The sequence below is a fragment of the Podarcis melisellensis genome, assembly GCF_964234715.1.
Source record: "Podarcis melisellensis genome assembly, chromosome: 8".
NCBI classification, from domain to species: domain Eukaryota; kingdom Metazoa; phylum Chordata; class Lepidosauria; order Squamata; family Lacertidae; genus Podarcis; species Podarcis melisellensis.
Genome location: NC_138540.1, coordinates 29,702,606 through 29,725,092, shown reverse-complemented (window position 1 = coordinate 29,725,092; position 22,487 = coordinate 29,702,606). Strand labels below are relative to the sequence as shown.

The 22,487-nt window shown below is 45.7% G+C and overlaps 4 protein-coding genes across 6 annotated transcripts in view; 1 reads left to right on the top strand and 3 right to left on the bottom strand.

Annotated features, from left to right (window-relative positions):
- CCDC30 (coiled-coil domain containing 30) overlaps positions 1 to 3,094 on the bottom strand; it is a 33,852-nt gene extending 30,758 nt beyond the window's left edge. Inside the window, exons 1-2 of one of the 3 annotated variants that reach the window (XM_081921623.1) lie at positions 2,959 to 3,094; positions 482 to 664 (exon numbers count right to left, since the gene is read on the bottom strand). In XM_081921623.1, coding sequence (XP_081777749.1) covers positions 482 to 664; positions 2,959 to 2,976 — 201 coding nt within the window. In that variant the 5' untranslated portion in view covers positions 2,977 to 3,094. Of the gene's footprint in view, positions 1 to 481; positions 665 to 2,385; positions 2,535 to 2,581; positions 2,703 to 2,958 lie in introns of those variants that run through there. The other 2 variants (XM_081921624.1, XM_081921622.1) reach the window with 2 other exon arrangements.
- Positions 3,095 to 6,224: 3,130 nt separating this feature from the next.
- PPCS (phosphopantothenoylcysteine synthetase) lies at positions 6,225 to 9,762 on the bottom strand. Its single transcript, XM_081921629.1, has 3 exons — positions 9,178 to 9,762; positions 8,494 to 8,597; positions 6,225 to 6,770 (listed from the first exon to the last, which is right to left on the bottom strand). The coding sequence occupies exons 1-3, from the start codon at positions 9,692 to 9,694 to the stop codon at positions 6,453 to 6,455; spliced, it is 939 nt and encodes a 312-aa protein (XP_081777755.1). The 5' UTR covers positions 9,695 to 9,762; the 3' UTR covers positions 6,225 to 6,452.
- Positions 9,763 to 9,881: 119 nt separating this feature from the next.
- On the top strand, positions 9,882 to 18,629 carry ZMYND12 (zinc finger MYND-type containing 12). Its single transcript, XM_081921626.1, has 8 exons — positions 9,882 to 10,054; positions 11,741 to 11,882; positions 12,531 to 12,702; positions 13,288 to 13,457; positions 15,117 to 15,239; positions 15,795 to 15,915; positions 16,693 to 16,838; positions 18,394 to 18,629. The coding sequence occupies exons 1-8, from the start codon at positions 9,939 to 9,941 to the stop codon at positions 18,511 to 18,513; spliced, it is 1,110 nt and encodes a 369-aa protein (XP_081777752.1). The 5' UTR covers positions 9,882 to 9,938; the 3' UTR covers positions 18,514 to 18,629.
- Positions 18,630 to 19,399: 770 nt separating this feature from the next.
- Positions 19,400 to 22,487, bottom strand: part of SLC2A1 (solute carrier family 2 member 1) — a 40,084-nt gene continuing 36,996 nt past the window's right edge. Inside the window, exon 10 of the mRNA XM_081921625.1 lies at positions 19,400 to 22,058. Within this exon, the coding sequence (XP_081777751.1) occupies positions 21,862 to 22,058 (197 nt within the window). The 3' untranslated portion in view covers positions 19,400 to 21,861. The remainder of the gene's footprint in view (positions 22,059 to 22,487) is intronic.

Genomic DNA, 22,487 nt, shown 5'->3' with positions numbered 1-22,487 from the left:
CCAGTTGAGGGAAGCTGAGCTAAAAGCTCAGTTCCTGTGCTGTGCCAAAGAAGGAATGTAATGCATAAACAAGCCCAGGTCCTGTACTGCACATTATTAACATTATGGCCCAGAGGACAGGCCCTCCATGCCCCTCTCGTTGTAGTCTGGGCACCTTGAGAGCAGCCACTTTCAGAATAAAAAACATTGTAAAATAAGCACAACATGCCCAACAACTGTAAAATAAGCACAACATGCCCAACAACGTGCCCACCATATGCATAAAAATGGCACACAACGTATGTTCAGTCCATGTACCCAATACATATTTGCTGTGGGAAGTTCTTCAGCATGGACTTCTATCTTGAGCAAATTGTCCACACCTAGCTTGGAACAATCCCAAGGGCTGTAAACCTGAAAGCATCTATCTTTGAAAAACCCTTTAGAAGTGGTTGGCCTACTCCGGTGTCAGCAGCCAGTGGCTGACAATCTTCCCACCTACCTCTCTCATCTCTTCCACTTGCTGTCGCCTGAGTTTCTCTAACTCTCCGGCAGCAGAATGCAACTCCTCTTGACTGCGTAGGAACAAACTCCAGACATAACAGAGCTGGTCCTTTGCAGGCACTGTAGTGTCAACCCCTTCTTCCTTGAGCTGCTGAGTTATGTCTTCTATATGTGCTTGCTCCTGTATAATGGAATGTAGAAAGGAATCAGAAAAGGGGTCTTCCCTAAACAATAAATCTGTATTTTTATTTATTTATTTATTAGATTCAGTCTTCTCAGCTATACTGCTTCAGCAACTGTATTTGGGAACATTCTGCTAGCCCACGTGGCTAACAGCTATGGATAGATCTCTCTTCTGTGGAGCAGGCTGTATCTTTCGACACTGTAAATCGTAATGCCCTGTGGGCTGTCCTTCTGAAAATTGGATGCCCAGATAAATTTGTGAACATCATTCGGCTCCTCCATGATAATATGACAGCAACAATTGCAGATAACCATGGCTCACAAAGTGAACTATTCACAGTGGGATCAGGTGTTAAACAGGGTTGTGTTATTGCCCCAACTCTATTCATTATTTTCATTACTATGATCTTACACTTTGTCGAAGGGAAACTCCCCACCGGAGTAGAAATCATATATTGAACAGATGGAAAGTTCTTCAATCTGAGCAGACTGAAAGCAAAGAGTAAGGTTACCGTAACTTCCATCATAGAGTTTCAGTATGCTGATGACAACGTAGTGTGTGCATGCTCAGAGGATGCCCTCCAAACCATCCTAAATATCTTAGCAGAAGTTTATGAAAAGCTTGGCCTATCACTCAACATCCAAAAAACCAAAGTGCTGCACCAGCAAGTGCAAAATAACCCCTCTGCAGCACCACAAATCAACATAGACTAGGGATAGGGGACCTATGGCTCTTCAGATGTTATTGCACTCCAGCTCCCAACATTCCTGGCCACTGACTATGCTGGCTCAAGGAAGTCTTAGCAACATCTGGAAGGCCATAGTTTCCTAATCCCTACTGTAGACATTACTGAGGAAAGTGGAGCAAGGGCCTGGCTCGGTATGTAAGGAAGAATCCTATGTTTCCTCCTCCCTTCAATTAATGTATTTAATACCCTTTTGAAGCCATCTAAGTTACTGCCCCTCGCCACATCTTGTAAATCAATATCTATCAACTGCAATTGTCAATTTTTCAACCAGTCCGTGTAGCTGCATCTTTAACAGCCGTATTATCAGCAACAGTTGGCCAGTTACAAAACTGGTCTCCAGAACATTCAAGACACATCTAGAAGAACATCTGGGCTCTTGCCAGATTGTTGGCACATTTTTCTATCTTTGGTGGAAATGCTCCTTGGTTTCTAAATTCTGAACTGCCGTTTAAATCTCTAATGTATGTTAAATCTCTGGGGTGGCTAAGTGTGTAATACACACCTGAAAAGATCTGATAACATGGATGCTGGCTGCACCCAGAATCTCAGTTGCCACGATGGTGGAAAACATTGAAGCACTGACATTTAACACAAATATAAAAATACGTGGACCTCTAGGGTTTTTTGGAGAAACTTTCCCGATCTCCAGGGGGTCAGAAGACCTGGAGTGGTTTCACATTATACGGTGGGACTTTATTTCTTACACTTTTGAAACGGATGCACAAAATTGTCTACATGCACCGATGATGGAACTCAGGTCATCTTGATGGACCCTTTTCCTGAATACGCATGTATGATGCAAAACTTACTTTTGATATTTCGATCCAGGAATCACTTTTTTAAAAAATTGTTTAAATAAAGTTGTTGGCTTTTTTGTTTGTTTTAAAGAATCACACACAAAAGAAACACAAGGGCAGGGCAGGGTGTGTGTGTGCAGCAGTTCAGAGGTGAACATATACAAGAAACTTACACAAAACAGAAACTTGGCAGCGTAGAGCGATCTTGTTCCAGTTTTCATTAACCCAGCAGGGATTTTTTTTTAATCTAGCCAGTATGATGTAGTGGTTAAAAATTTTGGGCAAGACTTGGGAGACCGGGATTCAAATCCCACCATTCGGCCACTGGGTGGCCTTGGACAGGTCATCCTCTCTCACGGCCTAACCTACCCCAAAGGGTTTTCGGGGTGACTTTGAGTCCCTTCCAACTCTACGAAAAGGGCAGAAATGTATCTACAGTAGATATGTATCGTGTCAGGCAAATTCACTGTTGAGCCTCGCCTGGCCAGGCACAGTCTACCTCTCGCTGCCGGGGCGAAGACAGCAGCACAAGGGGAGGTTCGCCGGGGGCTTCCGTGGCCGCTGCTTCTCGGCCGAATGCCGCGGGGCTGTTTTCTGAGGCGCTTGTCGTGTGTTTTGTTTCTCTCCCAACCAACAGCCTCGCCGGGGCAAGGAAGGAGAGAGCTCACGCTCCGTTCCCCGCTACTCCCGGCTGCCCTTCTTTTGCCTTCCCCGGAGGAGCCGCATCCACCCCCTTCCGTACTCACCGGCTGGGCTCCCTCCATGCGAGCTCGTCAACGCCAGTTGAGAGCCGGTTCGGATTACTCGAGCCCAAAGCTAGGCCGCGTTCACCATGGCAACGAGGCCTACCCTCCAGGCCCCGGCTAAGCCTCAGCGCAGTGGGGGGAGAAGGACGCCCCCCTCCCGCGGAGCATGTAGTCGTGGCAAGGTGGCAACGCCCCTGCCCTAGCCGCGGGTAAAACCCATTTCACTTGCATTGCATGCGTTACTCAGAAGTAAACTTTGCTGCTTTTCTCCCTAAGGCAAGCACCCACAGGGGTTTATTATTTCATTTATGTCCCACATTTTCCGCGCACCCCCCCCCAAGATGTTTAAAATGGTGTATAGTTCTCCCCAATCTCCTTTAATCCCCGCTCAACGACAACCCTGCGAGGTAAATTAGGCTGAGAGGCAATGGCCGTAAAAGGTAATGTGACTTGCTAAACGCACACAGGATTGTGCTTGCTGTGGGAACTGTGCTTATTTGGAAGTTAAGTCGTTCAGCATTATGGTAAATGGGGCTTACTCCCAGGTAAGCATGCAGGAATGGTAGCACTCGTGGCAAGGTAACAGAGTAAATTCAAGGAGTTCACTAGGTTTTGTATGTAAAAGACATGCGTGAAGCTTTCTGCTAAGAAGTAGGTGCCAATTTCCGATTTTGAAACATGCGACCAACCCTTAAGCCTGTTAACTTAAATGTTAAGTCCCAAAGAGTTGCTGGGATCAACTCCAATGCAAGACAGCACAGAACTGAAGCATATGGGGTCAAAATAGTCACAGGAAAATCCTATACATTTTTGGATGAAAGATATAACTGGAATAGAGTATTCCCACATAAGGTATGTATGTATGTATGCATGTATGTACGTACGATTCTTTATCTATCTATCTATCTATCATCTATCACACATGCCAAAATGTAGATTGCAGCCACACAGCTTAGACAGATACATTTCTAACTCTGCTTTGGAACACAGCGGAACTTATCTGTGCATAAATATGCACAGGACCCAGCTTCAAAGTCAGATATCAGACCAACCTGCAGATACCTGCTGCTCTCCACTGTGAGCCAACCTTTGTCCATACCCATGTCCCTGGTGGGCAGTCAAGATTAGTGTGTGGGGTGGAGAAATAATAGGAAGCCTCAAAACCCAGGTTTTACCACCCTATCCAGTTTTTGTGACATTGCTGCTTGATTTTCTGGCACTGAAAAATCACATTAATTCCAACTGAGTGGGTGACTTTTTCACTGGCATTACAAACCTATGCTCCAGCTTTTCTCAAACTACATACTTCTGAAGGAATGGGTCAGTTTTAAACTGACTGCACAGAAGAAACCCCATTCCTTCACTTCCATCTCCTGGCACTGCTACCCTATGGTGAAGTCTGAGGGTTGTTTCCAACTGAGTCCTAGACAGAGTAAACCCAATTGAATTAAGGGGTCTAATTAGTCATGTTCATTCATTTCAAGGGGCCCACACTGAGTAGGGCTAATGTTGGATGCAATCCATTCCTCTGTCAACTATTCCCACAAGGAGACTGAATCTGGATCCTGTATACCTGTGTACTCTGTTATTACTGCTGTTGTGAAATCTCGCTGTGCTTGTTTTCAACATATATATGCCATTGCAAAACTTCTTTTACTTTTGTACTTTACGTATGCAGGCATATGGGTGTGTGTACCCTGATCCCCATTTACTGAAAGACTAATTAGAGATTTAACTTCACCAGGATTGAAACAATTAAAGAACAATTTTGGTCATCTACCTGGTTCTGAAACTGAACATGAACAAATACCGGTACATCAGGCCTTGAAGCAGCTTTCTTCAGCCTGTTGCCCTCAATATTTTGGGCTAAAAAAACCATCATCCTCAGGCAGCACAGGTTACTGAAGAGTTGCTGATGGGAGTTGTTATTCAAAAGATCTATAGTGCAGAAGATGGGGGAAGCTGCCTTTCAGACCATCTAAAACATGTTCTTCCCAAATAAATACACTTTTAAAAAATGCAACACCAGACATTTTGGTGGAGCTGTACACTCAAATACATGAACACAGAAATAACTGAGGAAGCATGGAATCACATGACAGGAAATGGACAGACACAACATTCCTATACTGATCTGGGAGGAAGCACTACTGAATTCAAAGGGGTTCACTTCTGTGGAGACATGCATTGCTCCTGCACTGATGTTCTGTGTTGCTCTTTTGTTACCTTCATCATTGGTTTTGTGATTTCATTTTATGATTTTAATATTAACTGGCGTTTTTGTAACCTACTCTTGTACCATTTGATTAAAGTACAAATAAATATATGTAAGATTATGCTTTGACAAGCTGATGGGATTTGTAGTAGAAAACATCTGACAGGCACCAAGTTGGGGAAGGCTAGCAAAAAATGGTACTACATACATCACTGCCTCCTTTTAAATCTATCCTCAAAACCACCCTCTCTCAAACCCTGGTCTTAATTCCCAAATGGAAAAGTCTTCAGTATAATCACTTCCTTCCTTCCTCTCCCATCACACCATCATCTTGTCACCCCTAACTATTGAAATTAAGATTATAGCCTCCACATGACATGGCTGTTGTCATTTTCAATACTTATGGTGCCTTCTCACCTGTGATGTACATTAGGTACCATATAACAATTTAAACTATTGAAAATACAGCTGAATGCACAATAGTGAAAGCAAAGGCTCTGCCACCTTGGCAGGAGTAAAAAACTGAACCCAAATTAGTGGCACATGGCACAAAGGTGAACATCTCCAAGCCAGAGGTGTGTTTCATGCAGTCTTACAGCCTGATTTCAAAAGCCCCCTATGCACAATCAGCTCAGGCCTCCAGCAAGAATGAACTGCTCCTTTCCCAGCAGCCCACAGGGTGGGAAAGAAAACCCATGCCAACTTCTGGCTCTGCCCACAGCTGGCTTTGGTCCCACCCACTGCCAGCACAGAGTTTACTACTGACAGGAATGCAAAAGGAAGGTTCCTCGGCCCTGCTCTAAGCCCATATAATATTTTAATATAGACTCAGAAGGTTATGCGTTAGCAAGAACCTTCATATGGCAATGTAAACAGCACCAGGGCCTGTCCTGGTCAGACTATGATCAAGTGGAATGGCCAGAAGTCATTAGGGTCAAGGTGTAGCCATCTAACCTTGCTTGCAAGGAGAGAGTATTCAAACATTCCTTGAAGTTTGATCACACAAGGCTAAACAAAACAGGAGATAGGGATGGCACACTCAGAAAAGCCATGACTTAGGAATGTTTAGATTTATATGATATATTTCTAACAAGCAGCAAATGTGTGTTGTGCAAAAATAGCCAAAATTATGTCAGAATTTCACCCTTTTGATCCTATACGCCATTGTAGTAAAGTTTTGACACGATTTAGCAGTAATAAAAACATCTTCGGTTCACCTCTTAACCATTTGTCTATTCTGTTCTGAGGAATCAAAGAAGTCACTTTTACTCAGGAGAAGTCATTTCTCCATAAAAGCCCTGTGCTGGGACTCAAGATAGCTGACAATCTTCTCTTCGATTTCCATGCCTTGGGCCACTTCGTCATCAGAAAGCGACAGCTGAATCTCCGAGTCCTTGGTGACCACAATCACGGAGGTTCTCCGGGAGTCCAGCACATTGGCAACCACCACCTGGTGGCGGTATTTCTCCAATGCCTGCTTTGCTTTGTCAATCAGGATGGAAGGGTTTGTTTCCAGCTTGAATGAGATCACAAACGCCTCTGGAGCCCATTCCTTAACCAGAGGGGATAACATCTTTGGCACCATCTTCATTGTGATCTGCAACAAGGAAAGGAGTATTAAACAAATTCACAGAGGAGATGGCCACGGCTAGAGGCAGTAATGATTCTGCATGCCAGTTGCTGTAAACCACAGGAGGGGAGTGCTCTTGTGCTCAACTCCTACTTGACAGTTTTCTACAGGCAGCCAGTTGCCCACTGTAATATAGGATGCTGGACTAAATGGCCCCGTGACTTGATCCAGCAGTGCTCTTCTTATGTTTTTAAGAAAGAAGTTCAGCATAATGCACACACACTAGGCCTGGGCGATATATCGCCCAGGACCGGTATGAGGAGCAGACTGTGATGTCGGTTTCACTCAGCAGTATATTGCTGGTGAAACCGCCACGGCTCCTGAGTCCTTCTGCTAGCAACAATCACTGGAGGCACTTGCAGGCAGAGCCAATGCAGCTTATTTTTTCAACATTGCGGTACATAGCCAAAACGCAATGTTTGGCTGGTGATACACCACATATTTGAAAAGCTGATATCGCCTAGCTCTAACACACACATGCTCTTGATGCAGCGATAGCCTGAGCTTGGGAAAGGGATGGGTTGGCACAGAGAGAACCCAACAAATAACCCAGCCTTTATAAGCAGTCCTAATTTAAAAATCAGGGAACCATTTCTACCTACTCATTGTTTGACAGAGGTTATAACTGTGTCGCAACCCTCTCCCTTATTTCCACATTTCAAGCATTAGGTATCTTGCACACCTACAGCTATCACTGGAGCTGCAACTCTTGTTGTTTACACATGGACTTTGCTGAGTTTCCAAACACCCATCCCCAAACCTCCCTATAAACTAAGCACCTTGCCTTTAGCTTCTCTTGCACTAAGAGTAACTAACTCGATTTTGATCCAAGCAAGGTAGGTTTGCCTTGTATTGGACTAGCCACCTTTTACTACTCTGTAACTGCACTGGTGGTTCTGGCCACAAAGTCGGTTTTCTTCCTGCTTGCTATTCTGTGAAAACAAACATTGATGTTCCTTGGGTTTAATATTTATTTGCATTTCCTCATTTGTCCCAGTATGATCATTCCATGAACATGTGTACAGTACAGACAAACAGACACACAAGCAGATCTAGTAATAGGGCCTAGACTGCCCTGTCCACCCCAGATTCCAAGGAAGAGACCCATCCCAGGGCAACAGAGGAAAAGCTGGTGAGTGCTCCTAGAGGGGGAATATCAAAAGGTGGAGCAAAGTAACAATCTGGTACTACAACCCAGGGTTCTGGTGCTTGGCTATAGGCCTCTGTAGTGGATAAATATATTGATGTATATGTTGATAGGTAGCTTACATGTGAAGAAATATTGTTAGGAGAATCTGTGAGTGTTTGTGCAGGGGAAAACTAAGCTTAGGACCAATCTGACATAAATTAGACACTGAATTCTTGCTGAATCAGGCATCCATCTCTGATAATGCAGGCATGCTTCCCCTCTGAAAATATTATTTTATTTCTATGCATGTGGAAAGCAAAGGCAAAGGAATGCCTCTATATAAGCCTGTCTAATTTACAGGCCTTTAGCCACTACTTTTGTGGGTTCCCCAGCAGCTCCTGTTGCTCTGGCAACATAAAAGTAATCTTATACATCACAACTGGAGTGCTTAATTGGTGCATTTAATGGTGCTTAATGGTGCATTTAACTGGAGTGCTTAATTGGTGCTCTTAATGGACCACAAGTCTCCAGGAACAAAATTCCAGTACCTGCTGAGCTCACCTGTAGGGGTCCATCAGTAGACTGGATCTTATGCTCAGGCATTTCTGAAGCTGGGATGTAGAAATCAGACACAGCTGCTGCCAAGTAAAACATGGCACTGGAACCTGGTTGAGGATTAAGCAAGTGAGAAAAATTGGTACCATAAGTGGTGCTAGTTGAAAGACCTCCACAACAATTTCCACATGAATGTGCAAAATGGAAGGTTTTAAGTTATTTTGAATTTATTTAGTTTCCAGAGTGTTAATGTTAATAGAAAATTTTTAGAAAGTAAAAGTAAAAAATCCCTAAACCATAAAAGCGGGCATGCAGAATGCATTTAAACTTATTATCTTAGTATGTTTTAATTCAAATAGATGATTGTTCTAGACTGCAGTCCTGAGCACACTTACTTGAGTGTAGGCCCCTCTGAATCAGGAGCAAATGTGCTCAGGACTGGGCTCCAGAGCTGCAAGCTTCAATACACAAACCTGGATCCATATTACCCAGTGGAAAGCACCACTCAACACACATGCTCCAGATCCTGACCCGCAGAAAACGACCTAGCATTGCTGGCAGGAACTCCCAGGCTCACACTTGGAAGCCAGGAGAAAACTGCTGCCACTCCGTACCGGCAATACTGAGGTGGACGAGCAGGCGCGGGCACCACGCCCTCCTTTCCTCCGCCCTCCCACCACCTCCGCTTACCGAGCGGTGCGAGGGCCCGGGCGGTAGCGCGCAGGAGCGCCAGGTACTCCACCAGGCCGGTGAATTCGAGGACCAGGAGGGCGTGCTCCTCCTTGGCGCGGTGGTAGGCCAGCAGCGCGGGCACGAGGTCCGGCAGCGCGCTGCCGCTGCAGTCGACCACGACGCGCTGCCCACCGGCGCCGCCGCTGCCGTCACCATCGTGCACGCGCAGAACGTCCAGGAGCGCGGGCCCGCTGAGCGGCAGGGCGCGCGCCCAGGGAAAAGCCGACCGTGTGCGGTAGAGGAAGCAGACGCCGTAGCCGGCGCGCACCAGCCTCTCGGCCGAGACCGCCCCGCGCCGCCCGCTGCTGAAGTTCTCCAGGAAGCGGACGGCTCGCGCCTCCAGCGGGACCTGCGTCCCGCCCGACGTCACCAGCGCCACGCGACGGCCCCGCGCCCGCTGCGCCTCTGCCCACGCCCGCACGCGCCGCTCCGCCTCGACCTCCACGGGAGACACCGGAGGCACCTGCTCGGCCATGGCGGCGTCGGCAGAGAAGGAGCTGCTCTGGCGCCGCGAGCGTTGCAGCTGCTTCTGTTTGCGCTACTTCCGCTTCCGGGAGAGGTGCTTTCATGCTGCGTGTGTCGCTCTAGCCGCTCCTTCTCTATGGGCGCTCCCTTGAGGCTTCAGGATTGGTTGGTTGTGGCGGAAGCAGAAGGAGCGTGTCGGAAGTCCGGCCCGCCGCCTTAGCGACGGCTCCCCTAGCAACCGATGCGTCGGAGCGATGCAGACGCGGCAGCTGGTGCCGCTCGCGTTGCCTCGCGGGCAGAAGCTCTTCTGCGAACTGTGCCGCGGGCCGGCCACGCTGCGCTGCGGATCTTGCGCTGTCACCTACTACTGGTGAGCGGGGCCGCGCTCCCTCCTTCCCTGCCCCCACCTACGCCCGTAGGCACGGCATGCAGGCAGGCATTCGTAGGGTGAAGCTGTGGAGGTGCTATGGAGCGGCGTCCTCAGGGGCGGTCGCCTCCTGTGGGCTTATTTATTTATTTATTTATTTACTTACTTATTTGGCATTTACATGCCACCTTTTTCTCAAGGTGGCTTACATGGTTCTGCCCACCCTCGTTTTTAATCCCCCACGACAACCCTGTGAGGCAGGTTATAGGCTGAGGGGTGAGCTTGAAGGCGACCAAGCGGCGATGCGAACCCTGGTCTCTCCCAGGTCCCAGTCCGACAGGAATAAGGAAGGGCCAGGTCTGGTGATGTGTAGCTTTTTAAAGGTCTATCCAGCAACCCCTTTAATCAATTTTGAATGACGGGAATGGATCCATAAGCAGAGCAAGCTTTTTGGCTATATTTTATTTGTTTTATTTTTTAAAAAAGATTTATGTACCGCTTAAGGAAAGAAAGAAAAAACCTCCAAGTGGTTTACAAAGAATATAAAATATTTGTTGATAATAAGGAAACTGTAAGCATGATAAAACCCAAATATGGATAAAACTGACAGTTTTACCATATATATGCACACTATTATTTCTGTTCCTTGAGATTATATGTAAAGAAATAGATATATAGATATAGTTGATATAGGGAGACTGTGTGGTGTAGTGGTTAGAGTGCCAGAGAGACCAGTGCTCAAATCCCCACTCCTCCACAGGGTTGTTGTGGGGATTAAATGAGGGTAGGGAGACCACCTTGAATTCCTGGTTGGAAAAAAGGTGCAATATAAATGTAAGAAATAAATAGAAATATATTAAATAAAAAGCAAGCAAAATTTCTCTCTGTCACTGATCGGGATGCTTTAAACTGGTCACTGTTTTTTGTTCTTTCTATCTCTGATTGTCATCGTCCATCCGTCTCCCCCCATTATTTTATTTATTAATTTATATCCCACCTTTACTCCAAGGAACTGAAGCTACCTTGAGTGTTATGTAAAGAGATGCAGGATATACACCAGAACAATAAAGAAATTGTTTATTTTTTCAAATAGGGTAATATCCGACACTTTAGTGTACCAGGTGGTAAGATTGGCCCTTTCTAAATTTTTCCAAAATTGTGTGATTGTCATTCTAGCCACTATAGCAGATGTGCTTTTTGTTACTCTTGACAAATATAGATAAAAGTGGTAGCTGAGAAGTTGGGATAATGTGGCAGTTTAGGATCTTAGCAATTTCTCTGCATGCTGTTGCCTAAAATTATTGCACTCTAGTACATCCCTACCATAGGTGGAAGTTTATCCAATTTCTGCATCCTTGGGGATGCAGATTCATTTTTATGTGAGAGTTTTCTAGGAGTCATGTAGCATTTATGAATCAGCTTTAATGACAGGCTTGTGTTTAACTTGTAGGTTTTAGTGATAATTTTAAGAGAATATTTTATGTACAATACTTACAGGTTTTTGCAATTAAGCAGACTATCAATTCCATTAATTAAAAAGAAATAAAATGAATAAACAGTTGTTTTTTATACTAGTAAACTGCTTAAAGCCTATTTTGCAAAAAGCACTATATAAATTACCTAATATTATAATTGATGCATGCATCACAATTTGCGCTGCTAATAGCCATGTCTCTTATCTTTTCTCAGCGACGTAGAACACCAGAGTGCCGATTGGGTCAGCATCCATGAGAAAATATGTCAACTTCTCATCCCTTTGCGTACAACGTTACCCTTTTACAATTCGGAGGAAGAAAGGAAGCATGGGCGAGAGCAGAAGTTAAGAAGAGAGGTGAGGGAGTGGTCCAGGTCCGGGAGGTTCACGGATGAACAGCAGGGTCCCATTCAGTTCAAATAGGGAGTGACGATTCTTGAGGTGTTGGGGTCCTGAGATGTGTCAGGTTTTATAGGTCAGAATAGGCCCCGAAGCAAACTGGTGGCTAGAACAGTGCAAGTACCAAAACTAGTCATCAGAAATACAGTGGTGCCTCGCTAGACGAAAAGAATTCGTTCCGCGATTCTCCTCGTCTAGCGGTTTTTTCGTCTTGCGAAGCAAGCCCATTGACAGCTTAGCGGATTAGCGCTACAGCTGTCAAGCGGCTTCCAGCGATCAGCTGTTAAGCGGCTTATCAGCGGAACAGCTGATAAGCGGCTTAGCAGCTTAGGAAAAGGGCGAAAAAAGCAAAAAAAACCCGCGGGGGGATGCAAGATTTTTTTCGTCTTGCAAAGCAACCCCATAGGGAAATTCGTTTTGCGAAGCGCCTCCAAAACGGAAAACCCTTTCGTCTAGCGGGTTTTTCGTCTTGCGAGGCGTTCGTCTTGCGGGGCACCACTGTAAACAACAATAAAATCTCTCTCTCTCTCTCTCTCTCTCTCTGTGTGTGTGTGTGTGTGTGTGTGTGTACCTGAGAGTGGCTTAACAATCCATGCTTGTCCACAGAAATTCCTGGCCGAGTTGACCCAGGCAGTCGCTCAGAATTTTCTTCTTGAAGGCAAACACGAAGATGCCATTCCAGCTGCGTTGCATTCGCTGAAGTTCAGCATCAGTGTACACAGTTCAAATGCTGTGGAACTGGTGCCAGCGTACCTCATTTTAGCTGAGGCAGGTCTGGGTGAGTTTTGCTGGAGCTGTGCTGAAGTAGTTCTGTGTCAATTTCTAGATAGGGACAATGGTCTCTTTTTAAAAAACATTGTAATTGTGTTTTGCGCAGGGATTACGTTGCGGGGATGGCGTGTATACAACAAAACGTGTATACTCAAACTGCTCCCTTGGAACCACCCCCACGTGAGCATCCTTACCTTTCTGTTGCCTGCGTTGAGTGGGCTTTGCCCCGCAAAGCAATGCAGAGAGCAGATATATACAGTATGATCACAACTTGCACATGTTTAAGTTGTGCGGAATCAATTGTGCGCAGTTGAAGCCTCCTGGTTGAAATTGCACAGATTAAATGCAGACAAGGTGGAGATCTTAAAAATTCTTTTTTGCATCAGCAAAAACTCTCTTTTCCTGGTGCAGGAATAGCTTTTAAGCTCTCTGCCTTGCTTACCAGGCAAGTCCTGCTCAGTTCACAGGCTCTGGGGTGCTCTCTCAAGATGTCTCAGGGTTTTCCGAGGTCTTGATCAGGATACTGTTTGCACTACAGACACAGACCACCACAGATTGCTGACTCTTTCTTGGCTTCTCTCCTTCCTGCCAGGCCTCGGGCACCTTACCCAAGCAGAGGAGTACCTCTCACAAGCCCAGTGGATTATCCTCAAGAATTCCCACTGCAGCAATGCCATTCAGTCTGACTTTCATCGCAACCTGGGCCTCCTTCATGCCGCCAAAGGGAACTTTGAGGACTCTTTGTACCACCTGGCTAATGACGTAAGCCTCTGCTAAAGTGCTAGGTGGACCCATGTTGCCCACCAAATGGCTACACAGAGCTGCCTCCTGTTTCTTGACCTGCCACAGCTTGAAATGTCTTCTCTGGTTTCTCACTTTAGTAGGGAAGAGGCTGGAAAAAACCCTAACTAGTGACTTGGATAGTAGAAATTGTGACCTGATCCTCAAGGCGGTCTCCAGGCCATAGCAAAAGACTGCAAGGCTTGTAGAATAATGCTCAAGGCTGTTACCCACATTTTGGGGTAACCTGACCTTGGTTGAGGTTTTCTTTGGTTGTTTCAGGCCTTCAGTGAACAAACATGGACATGCGAAGAGCCCTGCTAGATCCATTCAAAGAGCCATCTAATCCCACATCCTCTCTCCCAAACTGACTGGCAGGTACTTCTGGGGGAGGCCAGAAGCCCACTGTGGCTGTTCCCCACATCAGCAGCAACTGATTTTCAGAGGTAGACTGCCTCTTAAGGTGGAGGTTTAATTTAACTCTCATTGCTGATCCCCATCAATTTGTATAATCCCCTTTTAAAGCCGTCTAAGCTAGCAGCAGTGGTCGCATCATGTTCCATCAGTTAATTCTTTGAAGAAAAGCTTCCCTTCTCTCTCCTACTCTTACTGATAGACCCCAAATTCTAACGTCATATGAGGTGGAGAGTCACTTTTCCCTATCTGCTTTCTCCACACAAAGCATCACTCCTTAAACATTTGCCATTTCCCCCAAATGTCATTCCCCACCCTCTATTCCCAAGGTATATACAGCTGTCTTGTACCAAGTCATACTACTGTTTAGTAGCTTTGCATATGAACTACAATTGTCAGTGGTTTTCTGAGATTTCTGACAGAGCAAGATACCTCTTCCAGTCCAGCTAGAAGAATCTCTTAGGTCAGTTAGACAAGGTGACTCAGAGCCAGTGTCAGACTAGGACCTGGGAGACCACAGTTCAAATCCCCTCTCGACCATGAGGTTCACTGGAGTGACCCTGGGCCAGTTACTGCCTCTTAGCCTAACCTACCTCACAGGATTGTTGTGGGAACTGAAAGGGTAGAACCTTATACGGCTTATAACTTTATATGAGAGATGTACATGCAGTCAATAAATTAATGAACTTTGCATGCTCCTGCTCCAACAGAACTTGCACCCAATAAACTAGTGGTTGTATTCAGTGTTGATGCTACTCAGAGTAGTCCCATTGAAGTGAGTAAACATTCCTAATATAGGCTTGTGAATTTCACTGGGTCTATTCTTAGTTTAACTCAGTTGGATTCAGCCCTATATATAACTTTTCTCTGTTCCATATTTCAGATTCACTTCCATCTGACCCATATAGATAACACATATAGATAACCCATATAGATAGCTGACCCATATTGATAATATTCTGGTTTTTATAGAATTGTAGAATTGGGAGGGAGCATAAGGGTCATTTAGTCCAATCTCCTGCAATGCAGGAATCTTTTGCCCAACATGTGACTTGAACTCTACCGACTGAGCTATCTATGGTAGTTGTTTTTTTTAAAAAAAATAATTTTAGTTGATTTTATCCATTGTATGTTTTTAATAATCTCACTGTAGAGCCCTTAGAAACTTTGGCGATTTCAGCGGTGTACCAATAGCTGAAATAAATAAATATATTTATCCCATTTCAGATTTACTTTTCCTCTTGTGCCTTTGGAACGAACCACATGGCCGTCTCAGGAGGGTATTTCCACATGGCCAATGTCTTCTTCCGTCAGAACAGAATGGACATTGCTGATTCCCTGTACACCGAGGTCAGTCGGCTTGAAGTAGAGGTGATGCTGAACGCGGCAGCCTCATCTCAGGTTCCATCTGTGGTGTAGTGGTCATGTAATCTGGGGGACCGGGTTTGTGTCTACGCTCCTCCACATGCAGCTGCTGGGTGACCTTGGGCCAGTCACACTTCTTTGAAGTCTCTCAGCCCCACTCACCTCACAGAGTGTTTGTTGTGGGGGAGGAAGGGAAAGGAGATTGTTAGCCGCTTTGAGACTCCTGAAGGGGAGTGAAAGGCGGGGTATCAAATCCAAACTCCTCCTCCTCCTCCTCCTCTTCTTCTTCTTCTTCTTCTTCATCATCTCCCCTCTGTGTCATATCCCTATGGAAAAGTGTTATTTTTCTCAAGTGTGCCTCACACGCACACACACAGCCAGCTGTGCATTGTTGGTAGCGGAAGTGGGGGGATATAGCAGCTATATTCTGGATCAGTCCGAAGAAATGATCAAAGGTGGCCCCAACATACAGTGGACGTTAAGGGGATAGGGATCACCACACCCTTTTCTTCCTTGCTTAATGAGCCCTCTTCTCATCAGGTGACCAATATTTGGCACCACCATTTCAGCCACTTCATCAGCCTCCAGTACCACACGCTTATGACCCCGGCAGAACTTGATATGCTTGCGGAAGAAGAGGAGACTACAGAAGAAGTCCTTGGTAACTTCCACTCTTTCAGATGGCTCCCCCTTCTCCCCATTCCAAGAAAATGGGGTGGTTTAAAATTCAGACTGCTTCCCTCCTCCTGCCAGAGAGTTAGGTGGGGGCAAGGCAGAGAGATGCCTCTTCTGAGCCTGCTGACTGTGGCACATGGCTACATCTTCTGAAAAAGAAACAGTATTCCTCCCCGTTCCTTTTCTGAGCTATTATAACATCCACAAGTGGGTGCAGATTCAGTCAACCATATGAGGCACCTCTTTTTACCACATATCTGTATTTTGTTTTCTCTTAGGGGTGAGGGGCCTTCATCCCATGAGCCTTTTAAGGCTCTCCAGGCTCACATGGACATTTTGGCCATGTCACACTCACCTGCCCTGCACCTGGTGTCATATATGACACCATTGTGTACAACATCAGGCACAGAGGGCAGGTGAAGACTGAGCTCAGCCAAAACAGTGTTTGTAGGCACCGTCAACCAGCAGTCGGTAATGCCCTGCAAAACTTTCTCAAAGCAGTGTACAAAACGGAGCTTTTCACCTGATGTCCTAATGATTGACAAGTAAGCAATCTTGACAGGTGCATGGAAACTTTGCCTACAAGGGGTGGATGAGATAACAGCCCGATCCATTGTGCTAAAAAGAGAAAGGTCCCTTTCAGCTTGGTTTGGTTAAGGCTCTTGCCTAAACAGGTCAGCCAGGCCATCCAGGCCCAGAGATGGACCGTTCTCCCTTGACTGCAGTAGATCCTCCTTCATGGAGTTCCCTTTCTCCCTTACAGATGCAAAGCAGCGAGCTGAAGCAAAACAGATGCTGAGCGCCATCTTAGAGATCCGAGAGCAGTCTCCACGACCTCAGCTGGCTCAAATAGCCAAGATCCTCCATACTCTGGCCATGTTTCATTACTTGATCCTGGATGTGCCAAAGGCAAGTTGACAATGGTGTCTGTTTGGGTTGAAATACATCACATATGCCAGACCAGTGTCATCACCCGTCATCCCTAAGCAATTGCATCCTGACAGGGCCTGCCAGCAATGTTTGCTCTGGTCTTTGTGTAGTTTTTCCCCCCGCTCATTCTGGCCCAGCATTCTGAACAGTGCAGCATGGGAAATTAAAATGGGAGCTAGACCCAGCTGCTCGAGTTGTTGTTGCCCCCTGACCAGTTTGTGCTTGGCTCCTTGAAACCTAGAACTTATACCATGTCAGATTATTTGCCCACCTAGTGCAGCATGGTCTGCTCTTTCCTAGTTTTGGATCAAATATTTCTTCTGAAACTTTTCCTCTTGACAAATTAAAGAGGCAGATGTGGTGTATAATGCCGAACATGGAATGATACTCGGAGCGGATTAATTTTTGGTGTGTGTGTGTGTGTTTTCAGTGCTTAATATGTTCAGAGGAGGCTACAGAGGGAAATGTCTTGTTGGACATCATTGGGAAAGGAATTGAAAATAGAACTGCCAGTATTGTAGCGACCTTTGTACGAATAGATGGGGAGACCACACTTAGAAGGTTGTTTCTCAGTGCCACACCTCAAACGAGACATTGTAGACCAGGAAGAGGGACCTAAAAGAGGAAATGAAATGATCCAAGGGCTGGCAGAGTTGCTCCTCTGTGAGGAAAGGGCTTTTTATTGTGGAAAAAGAAGAGAGTATAAAATGATGCATTTGTGTGGTTGGAGAGAGGTTTTCTCCCTGTCCCATAACACTAGAACTTGAGACATCTAATGAAGCTGAATGTTGGAAGATTCAAGACAAAGAAATTAGTTCTTCACACAATGCAAGCTTAAACTATGGAAAATGCCCCTGTAAGAACTAGCAATGGCCAACAACTTGGATGGCTTTAAAAGAGAGCTAGACAAATCCATGGTGGATAAGGCTATTGGTGGCTACTGGCCACAGTATATCAATGGCTATGTTCTTCCCCCAGTGGTGGAAGCAATATGCCTCTGAGTGTCAGTTGTAGGGAGTCATGAGCAGGAGAGGGTCTTACTTGTGGGCTTCTTGTAGGCATTTTGATAACTGCTGTAGGAAATGGGATGCTGAATTGATCTGCTCCAACAAGGCCTTTTGCCTGCTTCCTTTTCTTTAATGAAAATACTTAGTTAAACTACCATTGCCATTTGAAACAGCAGCAGAGTTCCCTCCCCTCTTCTTCCCCCTAGTGGCCCAATGGGAATGATGTTACATTATGACACAATGTGGTTCCCAGGAGCATTGCTGGAGAAACAGACAGGAGTGCTTTGTGATGCAACATTCTGTTGCATGCCCAGCTTACCTATTTAAAGAAGCAATTGATGATCAGCCCCATTCCATCCAACAACAGAGATTGTGTGAGGAAAAGAATATGTTAACTGGAGCCAGGGCAGGGCTAATGGGAATCAGGCATTTGAAAGAAAGTATCCTTTTTAACAATTGCTAAGGAATAATGTTGCATGTTCTTTCTTTCCTTCCTTCCTTCTCTTCCTCTTGCTTGTCACTCTCAGGCTCATGAACTTGTGATGAAACTCCTGCAAGTTATGAAGAAGCTGCCCAAGTATGAACCAAGCGAATCACTTCACCAATTGGTTAAATTGTTGAAATCCAAACCAATCTATGCAAAATAGACCCACCACTGCCACCCTCAGGCCTGGCTTCCCAGATGAACATTAGATGCCAGTCGCTAATCATCCTTTCCTGTTTCTACTTCCAGTTTTAATTAAATTGGCACTTCTGAGATATATCTGTAGATTATATTGTTCAACCTGGAGAGGAGCAGATGAACCTCCAGTCTATTTCTTTCCAATTGCCAGAGGCCACTTATCTTCCCATCTGATCCCCCCACCAGCTGACTAACAAAATCCAGACGATGCCAAATATGCCTTGGGCAGAAAGCAGGCAGGACCCAGACATCCTTTGCAGAGCCAGTTGCTTCAGATTCCTCGGCTAAATGGAAGAGAAAAACTCTCACACACACCCTCCCAAGGGGAGCTGCTGAAGCTGAAAGCAAAGCGTGGCCTTTAACTGTATCTAGGGGGCTCTGTGCCCTCACTGCTGTCCCAAGTCACCCAGCTGCACAAAATTTAAAGCTGTGAAAATTAACCACCACATTGGTTTTTTTTAAAATCTCTGTGCATATGAACGTACAGTTGCACCCATGTCTATATGGGGCATGGTTTGGCTAGAGCAAGGCAAACCCCAGAGCCCAAGCTCAGGCAATATGCTAAGCCATGATTGCTCTGGGTAGCCCAGGAGCAACAGGATGTAGGGAGGAACGAGACCCACATGAGCTTGCTGTGGGAGGGAATGATGTTCCAGATTTATTATAGCAGCTCGCTGAGAATTCCCTCAGGGAAGAAAGTAGAGGGCCAACAGAGAGGTGGCCTTCAACCCTCAAGGTGAGCAGGTAGGAGATTCCTTCAGAGGACCCCCCCCCCCCAGCCAAGGCTGATCCCTCTCCCTCAAGGCACAGGATTTCCTGCAAGGGCTGAAATGAAACCACATGACACAGTCCAGGGTTCTCAAACGCTCATTTCATTTATTCTTTCCATACAAGGTTCTCCTTTCTGTGTGTCTTTTTTTCTTCTCTTTACCCTCCCACCCCTTAACCATTGGCACTTTAGAAAGGAGTTCATTCTGACATCACACCATACACAGCAAATGCAAAAAGTTAACATTTCATTTTCTTTGCAATTCCTAAAAACATATTGTCCTTTCTTCCCAAGTGTGGTCGTGTCTTCAATTTAAAAACAGAAAAATAAATTTTAAAAATACTTATTTTTAAATAGCTGTGTGTCCATTTTCTCTCTTTGATTTTTTTGCAAACCTGCCAAGAGCTTCTATCCAAAAAACACACTTGCTCAGGGTCCTTTAAGGGCTTGGGGTAGTTGACTATATGGAGGAAGGTCTAAAATGTCAGTGCATTCAGATGCCACTACAGTGCATATTAATTTTATCTATACAAACAAACAAACAGTCATCTTAGTCAAATACAACTCTTGCTAGAGGACCTAAGATCTGTTTTATCATATATTTATTTACAGTAAAGTTGCTTGTCCATCTGAAACCACACTATAACTTAGTGCTCTATTAACATGGTGGAACAAAATAAAATACATATATATATATATATAATATAAATATTTTCCAGTCTATACACAGTAAGCAGGAAATGTGTGCAGCCATTTTTCACTGAGTCTCTGTCATTTCAGTGAGTCCAGGGTGCTAAGGGAGAGGAGAGGAGCTTGCCAGAGGCCCTCTGCAGCAGACACAATAGAACTGTGTCTTTATGGAGCCTTTTGGTGAAAGGAAATCAATATGTGAGGTTCGGGGTGTTCTTTTGGATTCCTCTCCTGCCCCCATTTCCAAGGCATTTGTCACACCGCATGTCATTAAATGTCTGGAATTTGCTGGCAGAAGGAACAGCCGTGGCCACCGGCTGGCTTAGACGGCTCTAAAAGGAATTTAGACAAGAGAGGAGGTCCTTTCCAGCACTAGACTTCTGTTTCCATGGCTACTGGTTAGTGGAACCAGGAGCAGTCTACCTTTGTCTTCAGGAGCAGTCTACCTTTGAAGAGCAGAGGTGGGCAAAAAGCAAGCGAGGTGCTTGTCAACTTCACGCCCTCCCCTTGTGACCTCAGTAGAGGCAGCTCATTTGTCACCATTTGAATACAGGGTATGTAATGATCAGACAGACCTTTGGGCCTGATCCAGCTGGACTCTCCTCATAGGGTGGGGAAGCAGTAAGGAGGGAGGGCATTAGGGCTGAACAGGGAAACCTTGGGTTATGTCTGTTTTGTTTCCTCCCATCCCAACATTTGGTTGTCCACTAAAAGCTAAGCTATGTGGAGCCAGCCAGGACATGTGAAAAGACCCTCACCATGACATAATAGCCTCAAGGGTCTTGCCCCCCCCCCCGCCTACAATTTTAAAGAGGGAACAAATGGCTGCATGATAGCTTTAGGGCAACAGTGGGGAAACTTCCAGGCTGAGGGCCACATTCTGGATACAACCAGAGTCAAAAGTGGGCAGAGCAAGAAACATTCCTCTTTGTAGTTTACCTTTCAGACATGCAAAATCAGAGGTGGATACACACACATATTATATGTATATGTATATGGATGACTCTCCCCAGCCAAACAAGCGAGAGACACTATCACACCGCAGGGTCAGAAAGGGGCACGGCCCTGCGAGAGTCAGCTCCCATGCCAGAGCCTTTTAGGGCCTCTGCTCCGCCAAACCAAAAAAAGATTAAAAATGCAATGCTTGCTTTTTCTGAACTGACTCACTTCTCTCAGCTTCCCCTCTGGCTGCAGCCACCTCTCTCCTCCTGCTGAGGAACGGTAACTGACAGAGAGGCAAATTAGATTTGGGTGTTAAAGGGTAGGGGTCCTCAATCACTGACCTTTTAAGAAAATATCAAACCTCCTTGTAACAGCCTCATGGAAAGGAAAAAAAAGCAACCCCAATTGTTTCAGGGCGCAACTCAGCAGGAAATTATTTTGTCATCATGGATCAGTCCTACAGTCTCCCCACACCCCTTCAATTTTTTTTAAGTGTCTCATTAAAATCAGAATCGGAACAATTGTCTTTGGATTAAAATGGGCTGCTTCTGTTATTGCGAACTTGGAAGGCTCGTGTGTGTGTGTGTGTGTTCCTGCTGTTTTTTTTTTCCTTCTAAAAATAAAAGTGAGGGTCTGGTCACTGGAAGGACTTACTGCTGCCCCACGGAAGAGGCTCGGCCTCAACCACAGCCGCGGCTTCCGAACCTTGTCAGCATTGAAATCCTGGACGTGAAAAACCAGCTAACCGTTCCTAGGGCTGGGCGTCAGTTCGTCGCCTGGAAACCAGGCGGCAGCCCCGGAAAGGAGGCCTCGGCGCCTGCTTCGCCATGAGCCTGGCTTCTGTTTACAAGCGTCAAGAACAGGCAGCAAAGGAAGTGAAGCGAAGGGAGGAGCCGGTCGGGTCTGCGGGGCTTAGACTTGGGAGTCTGCGCCCAAGCTGTGAAATTCATCCGGCGTCTTGTTGTCGCTCTGCCCACCGCCCCCTTGGCGGAAGCCGGAGGCAATCTCGTCAAAGGTGCGGCCCTTTGTCTCGGGCACCTTGAAGTAGGTGAAGATGAAGAAGAGGATCAGGAGCACCATGAAGATGATGAAGACGTAAGGGCCACAGACTTCCTGCAGGGAAAGAGAAAGAGGCGGGTTTCATATTGCCGGATCTGCCCCATCAGTTTGGGGCTGTAGCTCTGCCTGAAACCCTGGAAGTCACTGCTGCCAGTCAGTGTAAGCAATAATGAGCTAGATGGACTGATGGTCTGATTCAGTGTAAAGGCAGCTTCCTATGTTCCTGTTGTGTTTCCCAACTGTATACCCTGGCCCTGGCAATTTCCCTCCCTCCCTATCTTATTTCATAATTTATTTTATTTCACAAAATAGATACACTGCTTGATTGTAGAAAACCTCAAAGTGGTTAACAAAAAGAATTTAAAAAATGGTAAAAACAATTAAAACCAGCAATTGTAAGAATTAATTGACCAATGCTTCTCTTTCATACTTTTCTCATCATTTAAGGGTCCTGAGCATCCTGCTGTTTTGCCTGAAAG

What these genes read in the sequence shown, in the direction of transcription:
- PPCS (XM_081921629.1), bottom strand. Translation starts at nt 9,694, where the DNA reads ATGGCCGAGCAGGTGCCTCCGGTGTCTCCCGTGGAGGTCGAGGCGGAG. An exon ending in CCGGGCCCTCGCACCGCTCG is followed by an intron (nt 8,598 to 9,177) that starts GTAAGCGGAGGT and finishes ATCCTCAACCAG; the next exon opens with GTTCCAGTGCCATGTTTTAC. An exon ending in CTACTGATGGACCCCTACAG is followed by an intron (nt 6,771 to 8,493) that starts GTGAGCTCAGCA and finishes TCCTTGTTGCAG; the next exon opens with ATCACAATGAAGATGGTGCC.
- ZMYND12 (XM_081921626.1), top strand. Translation starts at nt 9,939, where the DNA reads ATGCAGACGCGGCAGCTGGTGCCGCTCGCGTTGCCTCGCGGGCAGAAG. An exon ending in TGCGCTGTCACCTACTACTG is followed by an intron (nt 10,055 to 11,740) that starts GTGAGCGGGGCC and finishes ATCTTTTCTCAG; the next exon opens with CGACGTAGAACACCAGAGTG. An exon ending in CTGATTCCCTGTACACCGAG is followed by an intron (nt 15,240 to 15,794) that starts GTCAGTCGGCTT and finishes TCTTCTCATCAG; the next exon opens with GTGACCAATATTTGGCACCA.